The sequence below is a fragment of the Pistacia vera genome, unplaced genomic scaffold, assembly GCF_008641045.1.
Source record: "Pistacia vera cultivar Batoury unplaced genomic scaffold, PisVer_v2 Contig122, whole genome shotgun sequence".
Lineage (NCBI taxonomy): Eukaryota > Viridiplantae > Streptophyta > Magnoliopsida > Sapindales > Anacardiaceae > Pistacia > Pistacia vera.
In genome coordinates this window covers 171,702-194,110 of record NW_022195271.1, presented here as the reverse complement: position 1 = coordinate 194,110, position 22,409 = coordinate 171,702, and the positions used below count along the sequence as shown (strand labels likewise).

General features: G+C 35.2%; 3 protein-coding genes across 13 annotated transcripts; 1 reads left to right on the top strand and 2 right to left on the bottom strand.

The window, feature by feature from the left end:
- The first annotated feature begins 3,775 nt into the window (after nucleotides 1–3,775).
- LOC116114473 lies at nucleotides 3,776–8,172 on the top strand. 11 transcript variants are annotated; one of them, XR_004125562.1, is made up of 8 exons: nucleotides 3,776–3,894; nucleotides 4,059–4,245; nucleotides 4,653–4,852; nucleotides 6,309–6,790; nucleotides 6,888–6,959; nucleotides 7,776–7,824; nucleotides 7,918–7,987; nucleotides 8,086–8,172. XR_004125562.1 is itself a non-coding variant. In XM_031400656.1 (6 exons), the coding sequence occupies exons 2-5, from the start codon at nucleotides 4,101–4,103 to the stop codon at nucleotides 6,932–6,934; spliced, it is 855 nt and encodes a 284-aa protein (XP_031256516.1). In that variant the 5' UTR covers nucleotides 3,776–3,894; nucleotides 4,059–4,100; the 3' UTR covers nucleotides 6,935–6,959; nucleotides 7,918–8,141. The 11 variants fall into 11 exon arrangements, 5 of the variants coding, with proteins under 5 accessions (XP_031256516.1, XP_031256510.1, XP_031256500.1 ...); XR_004125565.1 differs by lacking the exon at nucleotides 7,776–7,824 and having other exon boundaries at nucleotides 6,907–6,959; XR_004125563.1 differs by lacking the exon at nucleotides 7,776–7,824.
- Nucleotides 8,173–8,243: 71 nt separating this feature from the next.
- Nucleotides 8,244–11,685, bottom strand: LOC116114463 (two pore potassium channel c-like). The gene is made up of 2 exons (XM_031400617.1): nucleotides 10,572–11,685; nucleotides 8,244–8,622 (listed from the first exon to the last, which is right to left on the bottom strand). Exons 1-2 carry the CDS (start codon nucleotides 11,591–11,593, stop codon nucleotides 8,478–8,480), a joined length of 1,167 nt encoding a protein of 388 aa, XP_031256477.1. The 5' UTR covers nucleotides 11,594–11,685; the 3' UTR covers nucleotides 8,244–8,477.
- A 1,093-nt stretch (nucleotides 11,686–12,778) lies between these two features.
- Nucleotides 12,779–16,714, bottom strand: LOC116114733. The gene is given in 7 exon segments (XM_031400872.1): nucleotides 12,779–13,357; nucleotides 14,225–14,428; nucleotides 14,694–14,763; nucleotides 14,897–14,956; nucleotides 15,326–15,417; nucleotides 15,546–15,734; nucleotides 16,061–16,714. Coding segments are annotated over 7 exon segments (1,656 nt in total). The 3' UTR covers nucleotides 12,779–12,970.
- Nucleotides 16,715–22,409: the final 5,695 nt, after the last annotated feature.

Sequence of the window (22,409 nt, the reverse complement as noted above, 5' to 3'; positions counted from 1 at the left end):
ACTACATCTTTACTCTAGCTAGCCGTTTTATATATAACATTAATTGCATGTGTTAGTACTTGGATCCCCGGCCATTAAAATCAGTGCATGTTTCCATATTCTTATGCTTTTTGGGAGCCGGATGAATCTTTCCAGTTAAGTTGTTTGTCTTCCTCATTGTGTGAGAGAGAGAAATAACTAAGATCGGGTCATGATGATCTAGGGATCTCTGCCTTTAGGAATTTACCATATATACTTGTAAAAGACGATTCACTGTGCTGATTTTGTGACTTTATTATTAGATACGTTGATATGTTATTTTGACAAAAACGATCTCGCACGATCCAAAGTGTTAAGTAAGTTTTAAAAATTATACCTGTTTAATATAAGGTTTGGGTTAAAGTCACAATTACATATAAAGATTAAATAATAAATAAGATAATGAGAATTTTTATAGTGGATAGGGTTATGCAAAATTATCCGCTACCCGAACCAAACATGCTAACCGAACCAAATTTTTTTGGTACCTGAAAATTCTAGTAGTTTTTGGGTAGTAATTCATGAGATACTCGAATTTTTGGTTTTGGTATCGATTAGAGATGGCAATGGGTCCGATATTTTTGGGTACCCGCTCGGCCCAAAAGGGTCAGACTTTACCCCATGTTCGCAGGCTTGGGCTTGGGCCTGGGCCTGATTTTATTCTCCTGACCCGGCCTAGCCTGACAATTATAGTATTAATTTTACTAAATTATCTTTATACTATATATTTAATTATAAGATTATCCTACATATATATGCCACTTTCCCAAACCCTAATCTCATCTCATTTGATGAGTATTCAAAAATAAATAAATATTTAAAAACTATTTTTAGAATTAAAAATATAAAAAAAAATTGAAATTTATTAATATTTAAAAATTCACATTATAAAAATGGGCGGGGTTGGGTCGGGCCTGAGGTTACAAAAAACCCGTCGAGCCGAGCTTGGGCTTTACCTATCATACCTGTGACGAGCTCGGGCCAGGCTTAGGCCTCTGTCATGAGGTCGGACTTGGGCCTGGGCCAAGGGGTACCCGGTCCAGCCTGGCCCATTGTCATCACTAGTATCGAGTCTTATTAAAAACGCAATCGGGTACCCAATACCCTGTTTTATTAAAAAAATAAAAAGTAAAACAATTTTTCCTTTTTTGTTTGACTCATAACAAAAGCCCCAAATTAATTTAACCCTAAAACGCAAATTACTCTCTAGTTCGCATCTTCTTCTTCAATTCTTCCTGCAGGTTCTGTCTTTGCTCTTTTGTGTGGGCAGCAGATATTGTATATTGTTGTTTCTAATAGTCTTGTCGTTGCATTTGTAAAGGTTTTTGTGTTTTGTAAAGTGTGACTTTGTGTTATGTTGAGTCAAGTTGAGTTAAAAAGAAATGAGTTCAATTAGTGACGATGTCTCATGCATGTGGGTTTACTTACTGGATATTAAGATTACGTTTCTTGGTCTTGAATATTATTAAGATCTGGAAGAGAAGACGGTGAAAAAGAATGAGAAAAGTAGTGAAGGAGAAGAAATGGAGAAGACTGGAAAGAATAAGAAAGGCAAAGGGAGAAGAAGAAATGGAGAAGACTGGGAAAAATGAGAAAAGCAAAGGGAATCGAAGAAGAGAAAGAAAAGGGTCGGTGGAAAAATTAGATGATGAAAGATAAATGGTCGAATGGAGGTGAATAAGATGAAGAAGAAACAGAAGATTGGAGAAGGAAAAAAGAAATTTATGATTTTGCCCTTTAAAAGTTTAATTAAGTATTGAACCATTTAAAATTCGGGTTATAAATGGGTAACCGAAAATTAACCCGAACATTCGAGTACCCTAAAAACCGGTTCTGTTTTCGGGTACCCTTTTAGGGGTACCCGATTAAAATGGCAAAACCGGTTCGGATACCCGGTTTTACACAACCCTAATAGTTGTTCGAAAACTTAAAACGATTCCTACATCTATTGTTATCTTTTATATGAGTGTTCTTGGTTATTAGCCAAGTTACAAGAGGTTACAAATAGCGAATAGAATTACAAGAGCTTGGTATTCAGAGAGAATATTAAGTTAGTTTCTTTTCCGTAGGTTGTCTTTGCTATTTGTTTTTATGAATTTAGAGAGTTTGATCCTGATTTTGTGAGAGGGAGTCCTCTATTTATAGCCGCTGAGTTCAAGGTAATGATTACAAATCTGCAAGTGGGTTGGTACCGTGCAAGTCATTCCTTGCCTCCCATTGACTGATAACTTAGGAGATATTCCTTAAATTATATGGGCTTGGATAGGTATATGCATGGATCACATTCATTCACAGACAAATCTTGAGCTTCGACAGCCATATTCTCTCTGTCTTAGGGTGACGTGGCAGATTTCAAGCAGTGCAAAGCCTTCCTGAACTTTGATTTTGGCTGATAACTTAGAAGATATCCTTAAATTATATAGGACTTGGACAGGTGTGTGGACCACAGTTATTCACAGACAAATCCTGAGCCTGCTAGGTTGGTGACAACCGTATTCTCTCTGTCTAAGCTTACGTCAGCCTTGATTTTTTTAGGTATAACAAAATATAACAACTTTAAATGACTTACACAATTGTTAATTTATTCTATTCTCCATAATTGAGTTCTTTCTCCTTTTCAATAGACTTTGACTAGGTTTTTTTTTTTTTTTTTTTGGTGGTGGAGGGGGGGTGAATAAGGGTGTCCAGGCCAACTTGCAGTATCTCAACTAATCCTCTGGCCTGAAGTGACATCTAGATAAATCTCCTCAGTGAGAACCTCTATTAACAATCAAGTAAATCAAACTCAGGACTTTTTGAAGAATACACACAAAGTCATTGTTTGGCGCTAACTGCCCCTGTGGTGGTGACTTGACTAAGGTTCTGTTTTCCGATCACTATATATTAGATGTAATGGCTTCTTCCCATCTTACATTAATGGGGTATTAAGATACGAGTTGGAGAAGCCTTTGAATTTCCAATAATACTAAAGCCATATATTTATAAGTATGGAATGAAAGAGTGAGAGTAAGTAAAACATTAGCTAGGGTGAATAAAATTAAATTCTTTTCAACAATAAGATTTAAATTGATTCAGTAAATAAGCATGCATAATAAAAATAAGTTCAAATACTCTTTGCTTAATTACTACTATAGATTAATCCAGTTACATTTTCTCTCTAATTTAAATTCACATTAATGGCAATGGCATGTTAGAGAAATATATCAAAGGAGACTCCATACATGTTCATGTTAGAGAAATACAGCTCGTATTTTCATTTATTGGGAATGATAGCTACTAACTATACGTAGGAGATGTTTGTCTAAGCTATAAGTTAGTCAAATTAGCTATAAGCTCTAAAATTAAACTGACATGTTTGTTTATAACTTTTTTGAGTTTATAAAAAAAAAATAATAATAATAAGTTGGGAGAGGTACTTTTTTTTTTTTTTTTGTTTGTTTATAAGTACTTTGCTTATAAGCTAGTTTAACCAACTATATTACCACATTGTCCTTTTTTAATTTTAAAATTTTATAGTATACTCTTGTTTAATGTAGTACCATTTTTAGTCATTTTATAATAAAATATACTTATAAGTCACATTTTATCAAACACCTTAACTACTTATCAGTCACTTATAAGTATTTTAACTAAACACATAATTGTTTAAAATTATAAATGTTTATAAACACTTGTTCTTATAAGCTAATTTTTATAAGTTCAGACAAACCCTCGTAGTATACCCTCAGCAAATTCACAATACAAATCTCATTCAAGAAAAAGCTTCACTATCTAAAAATTGTTGAAATCTATAATTGTGCCTTATGTGTTTAGTTGAAGTTAGTTCGACATTTCAATAGTTGAAATCCAGAAATATAATTTTTATAATCAGATATGGTAATTTGACAATTCCATTCCATCGGGTTTATAATTATTTATGGTAAACTAACAAATTTATTAACAATTGCTGTAATAATATGTTTGCCCATATTACTCATACTTTATATCACAGTTCATATCAATTTGATGTATTATTTATTCAATTATTTTACTTTTTACAGATTTAGCGGTTCGATAAAGAGTCCACCGGAGAAAAGAAAGAGATGATATTGAAGAGCGGTGCCATGGTAGCAGCTTGCAGGGCTTTCGTCGTAAGGCCAAATTGCTTCGCTTCCAACATCAACACAGAACAGCTGCGTACCCAACTCGACCAACTTCACGCTGAAGCAGAAACTGCTCGATCTAAAGGTGACCATCTAAATTCTCTTTTTATATTTCAATTTCATTCAAAATTTGATTAAAGGCGCTTGTAGGTATTTCACGAAATTACTATTTATTTTCAAATTCATCATGCTTAAGGTAGATATTTAATGTTCTTGCTTAAATTCGAACATGTATGATTGGGAAATTGTGACATCATGTTCTGGATTCAGTAACCGGATAAAACTAATTTGTTAACCTAACCACGTGATAATATTCTTATATTTGACAAGATTTTATTAGATGGGTGTAAGCATGACGTGATAGGCTCTTTCCATCTGAAATTCTTGATTGATTCATGCTCAACATATTTGTGTGATTTGATTATTAAATGTAATATATTAGGCTGTTAAAATGTCTTAAGAATTTGAATGTAGTTCATTGTTGTTGACTAGTAAACAGTGCAAGACTAAGACTTTTGCGATTGTCGGAGGCGGCAGAGAAGCTTAAACGACAGGCAGCTATTAGTGTTCATAATGGGAAGGAAAATGATGCAAGGGATTTACTATTTCAGAAGAAGAAGGTCATGCAAGCCATGGAGAAATCAAAGAATCGTATTGAATTACTTGATGAGCTGTCTGCTAAGCTTAACGAGGTAGGATGAAGAGTGCTTTCTTTTTTTTTGGCTCTTTGAAATTTACCTATGTGAACTGTGGAACATATTCCCGGCCAACTAAAGGGGATCAAGTTTTTCCAAGTTAATGTATGTCAGATCTTATTTGCACTACTAGCTATGCCAGATGTATTTAATTGAAATTGTCTTTAGAGAATGTTCTTAATAGTCGCTGAGATATATGTGGATGTTTTTTTTCATTTTGAGTTCACTTTCTCAATTGTTTGTGGTATTGAAACTTAAGCATGAAGATGGTCCCAGAGTTCTTATGCTCGTGGCTTTGTTTTTCAGCTTCTGATATAAGTTGATATTGCAAGAATCCCGTATGACCAAAAATGTGTCTAAATTATGAATAATTTGTGTTCTGCAGCAGAGTAAGTTAAATGTTGCAGATGCTATTAGATTGGCTGATATCTTTAAGCAGACACACAGCGTTAAGAAATGATGGGTTTCTACTGTTTTGGTGGAAGTTTTTACAGTTTGATGGAGAAACCATTCTCCTGTTCATAACATCGATGATGTGGTTTTGCCATGATTCCAATTATGATTCTCATGTGTTGAGCAATTTTTGCCCCTAGCCTTCACTCATGGAAAAACTACTGAAATTTGTACTTTGATTTCAAAATTTTCCCGCACCTGTATATTGAAATAGTAGACCTCTTCAGCTTTGATATAGTTTCTCTCTACTAAAACTTATGTTAGTTGAAGTGGGATTCACTGCCACAAACATAGTCAGCAGACAGAGAACATGGCTATGCGCTGAAATTTTAATATGCTTGATCAAGCATTGTATTCCTTTAACTTCTGAGTTGTTTTGCACTGTTATTGTAGCATTAGTGTTAATTGGAGAATGCTTGGTCATATATCCAGTTTACCACATGATAGAGAAAACTTTTTGATTCTTTAGATTTTTTATCATGGTATGGGTCTTTCAAGTTGTCTGTGTTATCAATTTCTTTCTTTAAATTAGTTACAACTAGTTTTAAATTTAACATTATGCGTCACTTGATGGACTTCTTCATTTCTTTCTGTATTGGAAAATTAATAATCAGCATGGTCTGGGAACACAAAATCCTAGCCTTAGTCAAAGCCAATGCAGTTGCTTTCTTTTATTGTCATTGGTGATTTTTGTGCTTTTGTGAGCCTGTTTATATTTATTACTGTGATATGCAACAAGATTTTATGGTTCCAGTTTTCCTCCCTTTTATGATAAAGTATTCACATACATGTCTTTATTATATGGTCAGGAATGGCTACCTCAAGGGTGTTAATTAAAGATTGAACCGGAATCTTTTGTCTGTCTTACAGTTAATCATAGACTTTGATAATTCATTGGATTGGAACTGTTTCTTTATTTCAATGTATAGTTATTTTGTTGGTCTTATTGAAGAACTGAATGTTTAGTTTTATATATGTCAGAAGCCTAATTTTGTTTCAGGCAATATCTGTAAAAGAATCTCAACTGATTGGGAATGTTGCTTTGGATCTTGAAGTTGACAGAGAAGATCCTACCAGACTAGTTCGAATTATATCTCCAAAGCAAAAAGCTGAAAAAGACACAAATGAAGATAAAGACTTGGACCCTGATGCCTTGAAACTTGGTGATGCTGATACTCCAGTTTTGCAGTTTTCAGCAGATAGTCAGGCAAATTCTCCCATCAATAGAGAGATGGAGGATTTTCAAGGATCTGTAGACGTGGACAATGATGCTGAGGATAATGTAAGCAGTAGTTTGAGGGGAATATCCTCTTATTATGGCTTCTTAAAACATCTGGATGAACAGTTCAACAATATTGAAGCAGAACTTGTCACCATTTTAAATGTCTCATCCCTGATACTTAATAGCAAGGAAAAGCCTGAAAATTTTAAGGTACAGCAAACAATGGAACTTCTTGAGAGTGTCTGTGGTATTAGAGGGAGGTAAGTGCCCTTATACCCAAATTAGTACTGTGTAACAATCATGGCCACTGCTTCAAGATATCATTCTGTTAGTCATTGTTGTGTTCACACTTCACAGAATTGCGAGTTTCATGCAGTCAATGGTGGAGATCATTTAAAGCTTAATTTTATCATACAGGTGTTCTGCCAGGTGAGGACTAGGTTCTTTCCATGAAATGATACACTTATTTAATCTCATCTAAGATATTTTATTCCCTGAACCATGCCAAGTTTCAGCAAAATTCATATTAGGGCAGTAGGAAAAGCATTATATTATACATTTACAATTACATTAATAAACTCATGTTAGTTTTTGCTTTGTTGTTAAAGATCTTTGACAAAGGTTATTGTAGCTGTGGGCTTAGTAGTTCACTATTATTTGTTAAATTTGAAGAAGCAGCTAATTTTTGCCGCTTCTTGTTAGTGTGAAAGTCACTGGGGCTTTGCTCAACTTGTACTTTCTGTGTTTTTCATTTGAGCAAGAAACCTCCTTTGTCCGTATTTAAGGTTTAATTATAAAAACTACCATTGTACCCAGTCCATAGTAGATTTGCTACATACTGTAGAAGTTTGAAAAATATTATATGAACAGCAAAATCTTCTAACTCATGAGCTCTTATCTTGGTGGATGGATTCCATTGCACCCTCAAATATTCATCAAAATCTTCTAACTCATGAGCTCTTATCATGTTAGGTTTCAAACTGGGCTGAAAAGTTAATAACCTCTGTATCTTATGCCAACTAGCCTTACAAGACTAAGGGTATGAAGAATAGCAAATTTTCAAAGCAGTAGTGGTTGTTACTTTACTGTATTTGCTAAAATATGCTACAAAGTGCAAACAAATTTTGTTAAAATGGCAATGTATGCAAAGTAGATTTGTTTGTATGACCGTTTTCAATTTTTTTTGTGTTTTCTGTTGTTCATTTTTAAATACAATTCTTTTCTGTCTTGACTTAAACTTTGCAGTTGCCAAATAATTCCATGGGCATTTGACTACTTGGACTCAGACACAATTGTTAGTGCCTGATTTTAAAAAGAAACACTGACCAACATGATTGGTGCAATATTATCTTGCGACTAAATTGAAGAAATTTCTTGGTGATTGCAGCTGCCAGTTATCTATCTGAAGCATTGGAGAAATGCATGATGGTTTTTATTTGAAGGTCCAAATACATAATGTAAGTTATTCTGTTTCTCATTCACTGTTTATAAGAAGTCCAAACTTGTAATTCATTACCTGTATTGATGAGTAACAAGGCTCCTTTGATAACCGTAGGCTTGCCAGGACTCATGAAATGTTGAGGAACAAAAATATATTTTATAACTGCTTCTCAATGATTATGAATGCATTTTAGATTTTGAGATTGTTACATCTTACATATATGATATACCTTCGGTATAGCCGGATGAAAAGTAATGGTAACTAATCGCACGAAACAAAGACTAGTGATGTTTCATTTCTTCACCAAAATAATATTTGCAAAGAATAGCCCCCCAGTAGTAGCCAGCTGAGCAGTAGTTGTCTGCTTGTGGGAGGGAATGGGCCACAATATGGCCGAGGCCATTGTATATAAAAGAATAATGATGGGATGTTCTTCTGATTTCTACTTCTGTACAGGGCAAAATCTGAAACTTGACAGTCTAGTTCCCATAGAAACCGCATTTGGTTCATTCACTTTCCATGAGGTCTGCAAGAGTAATTTTGCCACATTTGCTACTGTCTATCAAATCAAATTGATTGCATATCTGCAGGATGTCTTTCTCTGCTATCTTTCCCATCTCCTTGAGCTTGTATATCACATATTCCGATTTACTGTAAGCATGAACCAAATCAACTATATGATTAACCTCAAAGATAAATCAGATAAAAGCAAAGAAACAGAAAGGCTATTCTTGGGTAAGAACACTTGCAAAACCAAATGTATCAGAAGTAATAATTTGACTCGTTAACTTCATCCGGGAAAAACACTTCAGCTCGAACGTTCTAACTGGAAACATGTGAAGATATGAAGACACAGGCTTAGCTAAGACATTAGTTGGAATTCTGGAATTATATTCGGATATCATGCTTCCGTATACTTCCAACACCTATGAATTGATAATTTTCTTAATTGTAATTTGGCTCAGCATGATTTTCTTTAAATGTATACTAAAAGGATGTATATATCTGATCAAACTCCAACCCCAGTTGAGCCCTTGACACGTTGACTAAAAGCTCTGAGTACTTGATAAAAGTAAACAGAACTGAACCTCCTTTATAGAACTTATATACTCCATCCTGAAATGGAACTGATCAGCTAGAAGAGTTATAATTCTTCATTTTCTTTCACAATTGAAACCAAAACTTTCACTGCCTGGTGTTGTTTCTTTTTATCATAGAAAAGTAGATCAAATTTCAGTTAAAAATACCAGTGAAAGTACATAGATTTGCCTCTGTTGTGTCTTCTACCCAATTTTCCCATAACTTAACTTAGAACTCCTGGTAAAATCACTACGTTACGCCCCCAAAAGATAAACGGTAATAAAGGAACCTCCTAAATACCAAAATCACACTGCCTGTTCCTACTCAAATTAATGAATTTTAACCGAATTAGCATATCTAGAGCCAAGTCACACTCTCTCTATAGAGAAGAGGACCATGTATAACAGAACTCATTGAGATGTAGTTATACCCATTTTAATCCACTAAATATTGGAAGCAACCAAATATAGAGTCTCAGACGCTTTTAATCTACTGAATAAATCTAAACAATATTCGTCACCATAAATCTATTTTCATTGCATATGTTGCCTTGTACTAATGGTTTTTTGTTATAGCTAATTTTGAAATCCCTACCAGTTTTTATCCTACTGTTTCCATTCATGTATCTTGTTTAATCAAAATTATTTATCTGTGAGTTTTACAAGTTTCATGGAGTCTATTTAACAGGAAAAATAACTTCATCCTTCATTAGTGTGGGCCAAAGATCTAAAACCAACTTTGACATAACCCTGCAACTAATGGAATATCATTTTCCCAATCCACCGAGTATCCTAACTCTCCACTTGTTCCTATTTTTCTTTCATGACATACTACTTTATCATCTATGCAATCTTTGCTTTGATGCAATGAAGGTATAGCGGCTATCACCTGAGCTTCTCTTCAAAATTAATGATCATTGCAACCGCCAGGTTTTGTGAAGGCACTTTGGTGTTCTGACGTATTTGTTTTATGAATAAGAAGTGGATCACTACTTTGTCCCATTATTCATATTTTGACTCCTAAATTAGATCTTATGCTCTGAGTTGGATACCATGATTTCTTTCATCTATTGATGTTACAAGAGTTTCCTTCCTAGGTTGTAGCATTTTCAAATGATCTGTAAAATGCTGTTAATGTGATTTCCTTCCAATTCAGCTCAACCAATTCCTACCAAGCTACGCTTGTACCACAAGGTCATTTAGAGATAGATCTGTTCTCTTCTACCTAATAAACTATAATCATTACCCCTCATTTGAATTCATAAGTGAATACAAAACACAATAGCATCATCAGTATGTTGCTCCAAATTCAAACAATCCATTCCAAATTTTACCAAGGCATAAAAGACCTCATGTGATTTACTTCTAGGGAACTTTCATCCAATGTGATAAATTATCAATTGAACCTAGTATATAACAGTAGATAAATTATATGAAAAAAAAAAACTTGCATAGGGGTTTTCGAATTTTGACAAAAATAAATTTAACCATGAAGCTGACACTAGAAGATGATGATAATACCTGATGGATCCGTCATTATCAAGGTCTGCAGCTACTAAATCCCCCAGGGTCATCTTCTTCTGAAGAACCCATTTTGCAATTCTTCTATTTCTCTTGTCAATCCTGAGCTCAGTTAAGTAGAGAAAGGCCCTAGCAACAGCCAATGTGCTTACTAGTAACCAAACAATAGCAAAACACCTCCCTGTTACTGTGGAAAAGGCATAGTCCCCATAGCCTACAGTTGTTACAGATGTAACAGAGAGATAAAAACTATCAACCCAGCTCAAATTTTCCAGAAAATGCACAGCAATTGTCCCTATAGCAAGGCAACCAACCACAACTATCAAGGCCAAGCACACTTTGATTCTTATTCTCATTCTTCCTTTTTCTTTATCAATCATATACGTTCTAACCATTGTATTGAATCGATTCTCGTCCACTGTGCTTAAGAAAACTGCTTCTTGCCTATCACAAATGTATGAGACCAACCCATGTAGCAGAATATCGATGAACCCAAATCCAACCAAAATAAAAACACAGGTAAAAAGCTTGGTGAACGTCGAATCTGGAACAATATCGCCATAACCTATCGTGCAAAGAGTAACTACCATAAAGTACAAGGCATCCACGGGCCTGAATGTGGCAGTGCCTTTGAAATTTCCACTAACCAAAAATACTACAATACCAAGAATTATATATAAAATCAAACCAATAAAAGCCTGCTGAACAATCACAGGAGTGGATTTAGGGGGCGGGCGAGGGTCAAACGAATCAGTAAAAGTTTCCTTAACTTCACTGAATACAGAAGGAGCAGAGTGAGAGCGGCGAGTTAGGTTTTTCTTCTTGTTCAAATTTGCGATGAGGTTAACATAAGAGGGAGTCTTTGGTGTAGTGATAATAGGAATAATTGTATCATTGGTGATAAGACTAGCAGTTGATTGGCGCCTTGGAGGACCAATATCAAGAAAGGGAGATGTGAATTCTCTCTTGATAGATTGTAAAGTACTGGTTCCTTCTTCTTTGGAGAGAAATGGTTCATCCATGTTGAATCCGCATGATAGATTATTAGATAACAGCGTAAGTAGTGTTCTAGAGACTTTTTTTTTTTTTTTTTTTTCTTTTTGCGGTTTGGAAAGATCATGAGAAAAAGTGTAAACTGAACTACAAGTCAATGCAATGAAAGTGGACACGTTTGTATTGGTAGTTTGTGCAGCTAACAGTCATATGATGGTTTAATGAATCTGATGTACGCTCAATCACGGCCAATTTCTGAGAATGCTTGTTATTGGGGGTTAGTCGTCTGAATCATACAAGACTTTTTCAGTTTGTTTTGGGTTCAGACGGTAATAATTATCATCGCATGATCTTCATGGAAGTAGCTGGGTTGGGAGTATCACACTTCACAATCAATCATCAGACGGTAGAAAATACAACCGGAATTGGACCACTCAACGCTACTTCCAACCAATCAAATTGCAACAAGTAGAGGGATTGAAACCAGAATTTAAGAGCTCAATTTCACAGTCGTGATCACAATTAAATATCTAGATTTTCCTCAAGTATGTGATTCGCATTGGCTTAGGCATAGAGGGATTGAAACCAGAATTTAAGAGCTCAATTTCATAGTCGTGATCACAATTAAATATCAAGATTTTCCTCAAGTATGTGATTTTTATTTCAAAGATTGAAGATTAAAAGAGAAAGTAGACACCTTCTAAACGTGACATAAATAGAATGTGCGTATTTAAATTGTTTTGTTAATGATATTTACCTCTTTTCTTTTTTTGAAGGTTACTGACATCTGCTTCTTCGATTTGAAATCTTTTAAACAAATAAAATAAGGGCCTCCGCCACCACAAAGCTGACTCAATTGTCCATGAATCAACGCTGCGTGCCAAACGATTTTTCACCCAAAATTGAGATTACGATTTAAAATGCACATGACTCTCGTCTCATGCCAGTAAAAATTGGTTCAATGATCACAATCACCTGACACACAAGTGCCTTTATCATTTGCTTCTCACCAATCCCTATTTTGGTAGTTGAGGCCTTCAGATCCCTCTTGCCCAGTTAACACCCAAGACTTTTCGTGCTAAAATTAAATACATCTGACCTCTATGAGCACCCTTGTTTTTAAGCATCAGCTATGCATCTTTTATTTTCTTAAATTTAAAAAAAAAAAAAAAAAAAATCTTTCTGGCTATTATTTGCACGTTGGAACCATTTACTTCTTTTATTTGTACATGTATCCTGTTTTTCCTAGGAAATTACTCAGTTCCTATTGTGCTTCTATTTGGAGCATTTACAACTCTTAGTAACAATATCAAGAATCTAGAATCTAGAACCCAGAATTACGCTTTGCGCATTGTAACTGAACACTAACTACTATGAGATGTTTTGACTTTCTTTGCATGCTACATTCAACTGATGAGAACGTAACTTGCACCATCTGAAAGTACACCTGCGGCAGCTGGAGGTAAGGTGGCACGAGGTACTGTTTTTCGGACCTGTGCATGAGACTCTGCTTCTTGCTGAAAAATCCTAACAAGCTCTTGGAGCTCTAATTTTCTCACTTCAACATGTTCATCAGTGATGGGACTTTTCAAACCAAGGTAGAGCAACCCGATTGCAATCAGCGCAGCTCCTAACAAGAAGAGGATGCCAGAAAACAGAGCAAATGCATATGGAGACCCTTCAGCTCCAGGTATTCCATCCAAATTGATCCCAAAAAGACCAGTGATAATGGAAAGAACGAGGCCACAACCACCAAAAACTCCTAAATTATGTGTAACTGTAAGGCTTCTGTCCTAAAATAAGAAGCATTGTAGAGTGAGGAAACATTACACTTTTAATAATTTTTCCAGACAAAAGTGATGCAAGTTGATCAAACTGCCTGCCTGCTAAAGTGCTAATACATCCAAAAGCTTTTTGTCTCCCTATCTTTAGTATTCATCATTCAGTTGATCTTATGGTATATACCAGTAAAATACCAAATCATTAAGCATATATTATAATTAACAATACCTTGAGGCTAAAACTTGGAACCCATCAGGGGCGACTTGAAAGTAGAGTTACCATAAAACAAATGCAACTTCCATCCACAGCTCACAAACAAGAAGAGTAGATGACATGGGCAAACGACATTCTCTTAAACCCAAACTTAAATGTGTGTTTTGGAAGTGGTATGAGCATTAGTACAACTCAGTTTGGATGATATCCAAGTTTAATAAACCAAGTTGATATAAGTCAAACCTAAATGTATAGAATCAACGGTGACAGGTTCAGATCTGGAATTTGACAGTTGTGATTTGATCAAGACCTCCAAAAACGGATGACTAGAACTGAAAAACAGATAAACCATTACTATGCTCCGGAGAAACAAAGAAGAGGTGCTACATGAGTTAACTAGAGCATAAGTTTGACAGAGCCAACAATCTTGATTTTGATCACTATCAAGCAAAGCGCATTTCCCAAAAGCACCACAAGTTTCAAGAAAACTGTCACTGTCTCACTTTCTGTTCCAGAAATTCATAATAATTAAGTTGTAATTTTATCTACCCAGACATCCTTAGCCAAATGCATATGTATGAAATATCAGGGCTGACTGCAGAAAAACATCAATAGAAATTCAGAAAATTTGACAATGTAAATTTTGGAAATCCGGGTAAGTTTACCTGCAGCCATGCACGAACAGTGCTCTGCATGACATCTTGAATTGTAAATAACCTGCCGCGAACTGCTTCTTGTTCTTCAATCATTTCCCTTGTACTCTTTCTTACTCCCTCTAGCAAGGCTCAAGGTAGATTCCCTCTCACATGTTGAAGAAGCTCAAATACAATTTCCTCCCTGGCATGAAGTGACCATTTCACTCTTATAACCTGCAGATTGAGGCACACAAGGAAAATGCATAACTTATAAGCAAAGGATGACTGGTAGTGATTATCTTCCAAGTCCATACAGATCTTCATGGACATAATATTATCTATAACAAGACTATAAGCATCACTAGACATTTTTCATGAATAGTCTGAACACTATATTATAATTTCTCAATCCAGGCAAAACTCTCTAAGAAAACTTAAAATGGCCATTTTGCACTATGAAAGAAACTAACCAATCCAAAAGTGTAAAGAAGCAAGATACCTGAGTTGATAACCTCCTGATCTCTTGGTTCAAAATTATACTGAACAGATGCATATCTTGGGTTCTCCTACTCAAAAGTGAACATTATTTGTTCAATGCATCATGCAAAATCAATGGCAGACTCACACAGAAAAGAGAAAAGACTAGCAAAACTGAAATTTTTTTCAGTATAGCATATGAAATAGTCCAATGCAAGGTAGCACCTATTCATAAAATTCAACTCTACTTCATCTGCTGCTCCAAATATGGATCTGCGAAATAACCTAAAATAGTAATAATGGGAAAAAAATTGCAATACCAAAAAAAAAAATACTCCTGAAATCCATGGAGTGTCAAAAGTACAGCAACGGAAGTTAGTAGGTAGGGCCACAGTAAAGATTAAATAGAAGGATAGAAAAATCCAGAAGATAAATGTGTTCTGCTCAACTGGCAATAATCGAAACAACCAATTATGAGTAAACTGCAAATTTGGTAATTCACACAATAAAAACTTTACTTTAACGAAGCTTATAACAATTACCTTGTACGTATGTGCACAAAATACTGCAAATGCAGATGACTATTCAAGTGGAGGTGTTAAAAGTTTGGATAAGTTGGGTTTTGATTTTCACAGGAAAAAAAAACTTCGTTACCTATCATCCCATCGTGCAAGCCGATTGACTAGTTGTGCAATGACCTCATATATAGTTCGTGGAATGTTGATGCATCCAGCAGCAAGCAGCTCCTTAACAAAGAATGATTTAAAATTGTCAGATGAATGTATATAATTGCTTTGAACACAGAGAAACTAACTTTATTGGAAACAAAATGCATGAAGGCCACAGCAAGACTTTTTATTGGTCATGAACAAACCTGAACTTCTGCTATACCTAACACATTAAGGTTTGAGGCATGCCCCTTAATATGCAATGCAGTTAATAAAAAAATTTGTGCCTGCCATGATCTTAGAACTATGGGGATGTCATCTTTATCCATTGATGAATCCCCGACTGACTGCCCTAATAGCTCAAATAATAGTCCACCGGCAACTCTTACAGGAACCTGCAACAAATAAGAAAACTTTAATTGAATAAACATTGGCCCTGATGAGATTCAGACAGAGAATAAGCCTATACAAAGATGGAGACTAGTAGTGAGAGTTTTTTAAATATACTAATGTTATCACCATCCTACCTCCAAAGACGCTAATAATGCATCACAACACAAATTATTAGTCATGACAATAAACCATTTTCTTCAACACTACCCTCAAATTCATGGAAGAGAATTCCCTGATCATCGACAACAGACTAGTGTCCCATACATGCAACACTTCCTTCCCTGATAGAGAACTACTAACTATACAAGCAAATATTGCAACAATTTACCTCATATAGAAGATGCTTCATCCGCTCACTCATCAGCTTATTTTCATCTCGCAAAGCAGTGCAGATAGCAGGATGCAGCCATTGAGCATTACTCAACCATTCATTTATATGTGGGTGATCAGCATCTACATGACACCACCAAGTGGGTCCGACCTTTCTTTCCCAGTAAGGAGTAGCCAAATCTGCGACAGTAACATCTTCTTCTTCATCTGTAAAGTCGATAGGCTGTGATGCCCAGCCCGAATCAACTTGCACAGTCTGAACAAGTTGAGAAATTCTAGCCCATCGAATTGGTATCCAATAACTTCTAGGAAGATTTTCTTCCCTGCCACTGAGATTTTCCGAATGCAAGTCCTCATTGTGATTATGTTCGTCTAATTTTTCCTTAACAGTGACCCCAGATTGTAAAACGGGTGAAGATTTACTCAAGTGGTGAGCAACTTTAGGAGATGATGAATTAGTCAGTCCAGATGATTGCGATGACTCATTCTTTGGTTGAACCATCTTCCTGCGGCCTCTAACAAATTCGAAAGCACAAATAAGTCCATCGGTCCATAGATCAGCCCCCAGCACGACATCTCTACTGAGATGATTCTTGTGATTTTCATGCTGCTTCGTTCCAAAGCGTGAATGACAATTCACCCCATCGCTCATATTTGCATGCATTTCACCAAAGCATGAAAATTCAGGTATGTTCATATAATGATGCACCAATAAAGCTCTTTCTGAATTGTATAATTACATGAATTGTTGAAAAGAAACCACGCAATTTCCATTTATATATGCAATTGCGGCAAAGTAACATTCACTACCAACAACATTATGATAACCAAAGAAAGAGGCAAAAATAACAATAAAAGGAAAAAAGAAAATGATTTTCTTACAGAGAGATGAAAGAATATTTGTGAAGTTGAAAGGGTGATAATTTAAGGAAAAGGAAGCGGTGTAGTTGATGCGGTAATTGAAGCAAAATATTGCAGAGATAAGTGGAGGAATGAGAAGGGTGGCACGTGGAATTAGAGCGCTCTGCTTTAGCTTGAACTTGCATGTGTTGAGTTCCACTCCCTAAGGCCTTACAAACAGAGAAGAGGCCAATTTTTCATTTTGTTATGAGCTTTGAAGAGTAAAGAATAATTAACTCTTTAGGATTAGGATTCTCAAATTGAAGCTTATGATATAAATGAGAGAAATGCTACAATTACCGAAAAATATATACTGAATTCATGAACAAACAGAAGAGGCACCATACTCTTTTAAAAAAAAAAAAAACATAATTAATCAACGATAATGATGGTGCAACGTATGTCGGTGCATGAATTTGATATCCATTTTTCGATAACTGTATCATTTTTCTATAAATGGGGTGAAAAAGTCAGTAATCAAATTATTTTTATTGAGACTCCACTAAAGCGCGTGTGTTTTAGTTGGATTATTCAATAGAAAAAAGTAGTTTTGGACTCTTAAAAAACAATTAACCATATTAATTATTAAATTATAAATAGTGTTACACATCTCAATCCAACTAATATACTACTACATTTTATCAAAATTAACACTTGAGGATATTGGGCTTGTATTTGTAGCATGGTTTTAAAACTCGACCCGGGGTGAAACTCGGCAAAGTGGCTGGGTCCCGGGTTGACTGGTTGAACCAGTTTGATCGGCATGTCAAACCGATGACGTCAGCATGTAAAAAATTTCAAAATCTAACAAAAACAACCTTACAAATTACATGTAGGTCCCTACAGGTTTGAAATCTTGCAAAAACACCCCTTAATGCAAATCGGCGGTCGATAACCCAGACCAAATACTGCCTATTTCTAGCATCGATAACACTCCCCATCACCATGAAAACACCCCCTTCAGTCTCATCTCACCCCACCCCCGTTCGCCTCGCCAATCGCAAGAAACAGTCATTATTGCCGCCGCGCCATTGTTGCGATTTTCAATCGTTCCACTCATCGGAAATCACCTCTATCACCACCTTTAAACTCATTGGCCCTTCCTCTTCAAAACCCCTAACATCCCAATCACCAATTGCTCGCCGATCGTCGTCCTCAATCTTCGGCAAGTTGCAGTGCATTTTTGCGATTTTCGGTGGTTGCACCTAGGGGTGAGCATGAGAATAGGTTCTACCTAGAACCGACGGGTACCCAGGGTCCCTGTTTTGGGTAGGAACTGGAACCAACCCTCACAAGGTAGGTTCTGGTTCTACAAAATAGGAACTGAGACCCCCCAGTTCTAGTTTCAGTTCCAATTCCTTCATTCCAAGAACTTGAAATAGGGTACCCTGCTAGGAATCGGTAATAGGGTACCTTACAAGGAATCGGTAACAGGGTACCCTGCAAGGAACCGGGAAAATAATCGGGGTTTATACAAACTAGTATACAATATTGAGAGGTTTTAATAAATTTTACTCTTAAACTAAACTTAAGAGCATCTCTAATGGTGCTCTTTATTTTAAAGAGCATCTTTCATATAAATAAAAAGCACCTTCATTAATTTTTAAATATAAAAAACAAAATTTTTATTCAAATCTAATAGACTCTTTAAATTTTAAGAGAGAGAATATGTATTTTCAAATAAGAAACTTAATAGGAGAGATAAATAATAAATAAAATGCATAAAACTTGTAATTTATTATTTAAAATTATGATAGTGAGTGAAATTTGACTCTCTACTCTCTAGATGTGGAGAGTTAAACTCACTCTTTAATTTATATTTAAATAATAAAAAGTCTATTGGACTCTTGTTTTTATGGATAAACTCTTTATAATAAAGAGTTTGAGTCATATAAAGAGTCTTTTGGAGATGCTCTAACAATGAAATCCCTATATCAATTTTAATTTGTTATAGACTGTATATTGAACATTTTGGATATGAAGAAGCTATGAGCAATTTTGATATATGGTCTTACACTATATATTAAAATTATTTGAAATATTGAAATTAATTAACAAGGAAAAAGTTATATTGTTATAGAACATCTAAACAAATGGAGTTTATTTGTAAATTTTACAGGTTTTTTTTTTTTTTTTTATTACAGGGACCAATGTAATTATCCAGGGTACCCGAAACCGGAACCCTTGAAGCAATTGAGGAACCAGAATCGATCGGTTCTGGTTCTAGTTCTTAATTTCAAGAACTGACCGGTTTCAGTTCCTCCAAAAATCCTAGGGTACTCGAACCCAATCACCTCTAGTTTCACTCGTCAGAAATCGCCTTCGTCGCCACCTTTAGACTCATGACCCCTCATCTTCAAAACCCCCAACATCCCAACCACCAATTGCTCGTCGGTCATCGTCGTTTTTCTAGGGTTTTCCATGAACAGTGGAAATTGGTAATCCGGCCTGGTGAAAGCTCTGATCCCAGTTAAACCGATCGGTTCAGGCTGGGTTTTAAAACCTTGATTTGTAGAGTGTTCAATGAGTTTTGGAGACTAGTCGAGTTGCGTGCAAGCTGGCTTGGACACTCTGGTCATTAAAAAAACAAAAAAAAAAAAAAAAAAAAAAAACATTAACGCTTAGTATTTACACAAAAGCCATTTGAGTTTCAAACAATTTAAATTAAATTTGTCAAGCCTAACTAGGATTAATAACCAGGTGCATTAATAAATGAGTAACTATTGTATATTTTTATGGTGAATACTATAATCATCACTGTTACCATTTTAATATAAACATAATATAATAATTTTATTTGAGTGACATGACATGTAAATATTGATCAATCATACGTAATATAAATATATTCATCAATAATAAATGTAGATAGACCTGGTCAAGGACCGATCCCAAGCATGTCTGGGCCTAGGCCCATTTGGGACCAGTTGCTCATGGGTCTGGGATCGGTCTCAGGCCCATAAGCAATTTTAGGACCCGGACCAGTCATATGAGCCTGCAAAATTTCTTTTTCCCCCTTATCTTTTTTTTATATTTTAAGGGCGAAATGAAATTTTGTAGGGGGTTTTAGTAATTTTTAGAGGTAGATTAGTAAGTTTATAAAAGTTTAATTAATTTTAAAAAATAATAAAATAATAAATAAATTAATAGTTAATTTTAACATAAATTTGATATTCACACATTCACGCTTCACAAATAAACAATTAAAAATTTTTTTTTAATTAAATTATTCATCTTCAGCGTCAACAATATTTAAATTATTCAAATCTGTATTCCTAAAGAGTTCGAGTGGTTTAGGATCTTCAGGGTGCTGTTGTAGTCTTCTTTCTACATGAGTCCAATCTCGTAAACACATTATCACTTCAATCATCTCATCGATTAAAAAACATTTTCGGTCTTCAACAATTCGACCACTCGTTGAAAATGTTGACTCGGATGCAATTGTAGAAATCGGCACAGATAAAATATCAAGTGCCATTTGGGTTACAATGGAGAATCAACTTTCATGAACCATCATCATGTAGGATAGGTCCACTTATAGGTAGTGATTCAGCTCATTTGGTCCATGTATGTATGAGCTGGAGCTGTTACTTCAACCATGTTCCATATACGTCCACTTGCTCGATCCTTGACGGAGGTCTGCATCAGGGTCCTGATCATCTCTCCTGAACATTCCACTTCCACTTCTATTGTACATGTTCTCATATAAAGACAAAAGACTTTCCAATATTTGCTTAAAGTCGGTCAAATAAGACATATAATCATGTCCTAAATGCTAGTTTAACTTAGTAATTATACAGTTAACTACGTGTAATTTAAACCTAGGATCTACAACAAGGCCTAATCAATATAAGAGTGGAATACCTAACCATTATTTCTCGTATTTTTCTTCCATCTTTGAAACAATTTCCCTTTAAACGTCATTATATTTATATTTAGCAAAAGTTTTAGCAATTTGAAGTAGAATATCTAACACTAAACTAGTAGTCGGATAATAAATATCACTTAATGTATTCGTAGAATCATAAAATTTTTTAAGAAATGAATAAAAAAGTTTACAAACCGCCCAATCATCATAGCTGACAACTTCCTGTGGATTCTTCTGGTTGTCGAAATCTGTAATTTGTCAAAATCTGTAATTTGTTATACGGTTGGCAAAGCTTTTTCCAACATCAAGTATGTGGAGTTCCAACGGATAGGCATGTCCGTACATAACTTCAAAGGTCGAACAAGTAGGTCATCTTGCCTATAATATTTGACGTACTCCTGCCATCTTTTATTGCTACCGCCGATGATAAAGCCGATAGCCACGAGCACCCTCTCCATCTTCGAATGTATAATATCTAAACCTGCTTTAATAATCAAATTGATGATGTGGCAAGCACATCTCTGGTGAAAAAATTTGCCTTCCCTATGCGGATCCAATCTCTTTTCAAATAAAGAGATTGCCGCAGTGTTAGCAGCTGCATTATCAAGTGTTAGCGCTATAACTTTATCAGTTAATAGATATTCATGCAAAACTTCAGGAATTGTAAAACAAATAGTGTCAGCACTATGTTTTTCATATAATGGTTTAAAACCCATCAATTTTTGTTGTAAACCCCAATTATGATCTAAGAAATGTACTGTGACAGTTAAAAAATCAGTTTTTTATCTACAAGCCCATATGTCTGATGTAAGTGCAATAAATATATTCCTAAAATTTTGAAATTTGTTTTTAAGTTTATTATTTATTTTGTTATAAAGTTTTAGTATATCTTTTCTACTCGTACTTCTACTAACAGGGGTAAATGCTGGACAAAATGCAATTTTAATCATGTGAATAAAATAAGGATTTTCAGATAAACAAATGGGAGAGTCCATAGCAACTATGAATCTTGCTATTTCCTCTCGTGCAACATGTGCATTGTATGGGCCCAGTCGCTATGGGCCGAGGACCGGTCTTAACTGTATCATTTTTCTATAAATGGGGTGAAAAAGTCAGTAATCAAATTATTTTTATTGAGACTCCACTAAAGCGTGTGTGTTTTAGTTGGATTATTCAATAGAAAAAATAGCTTTGGACTCTTAAAAAACAATTAACCATATTAATTATTAGATTATAAATAGTGTTACACATCTCAATTCAACTAATATACTACTACATTTTATCAACATTAACACTTGAGGATATTGGGCTTGTATTTGTAGCATGGTTTTAAAACTCGACCCGAGGTGAAACTCGGCAAAGTGGCCGAGTCCCGGGTTGACTGGTTGAACCAGTTTGATCGGCATGTCAAATCGATGATGTTAGCATGTAAAAAATTTCAAAATCTAACAAAAACAACCTTACAAATTACATATAGGTCCCTACATGTTTGAAATCTTACAAAAACACCCCTTAATGCAAATCGACGGTCGACAACCCAAGCCAAATACTGCCTATTCTAGCATAGATAACACTCCCC

Excerpts from the sequence above, each read along its gene's own strand:
- LOC116114473 (XM_031400640.1), top strand. The coding sequence starts at position 4,101 with ATGATATTGAAGAGCGGTGCCATGGTAGCAGCTTGCAGGGCTTTCGTC. Across the intron at positions 4,246-4,652 it reads AGAAACTGCTCGATCTAAAG|TAAACAGTGCAAGACTAAGA; the intron begins GTGACCATCTAA and ends GTTGTTGACTAG. Across the intron at positions 4,853-6,308 it reads TGTCTGCTAAGCTTAACGAG|GCAATATCTGTAAAAGAATC; the intron begins GTAGGATGAAGA and ends ATTTTGTTTCAG.
- LOC116114463 (XM_031400617.1), bottom strand. The coding sequence starts at position 11,593 with ATGGATGAACCATTTCTCTCCAAAGAAGAAGGAACCAGTACTTTACAA. Across the intron at positions 8,623-10,571 it reads GATAATGACGGATCCATCAG|TAAATCGGAATATGTGATAT; the intron begins GTATTATCATCA and ends TCATGCTTACAG.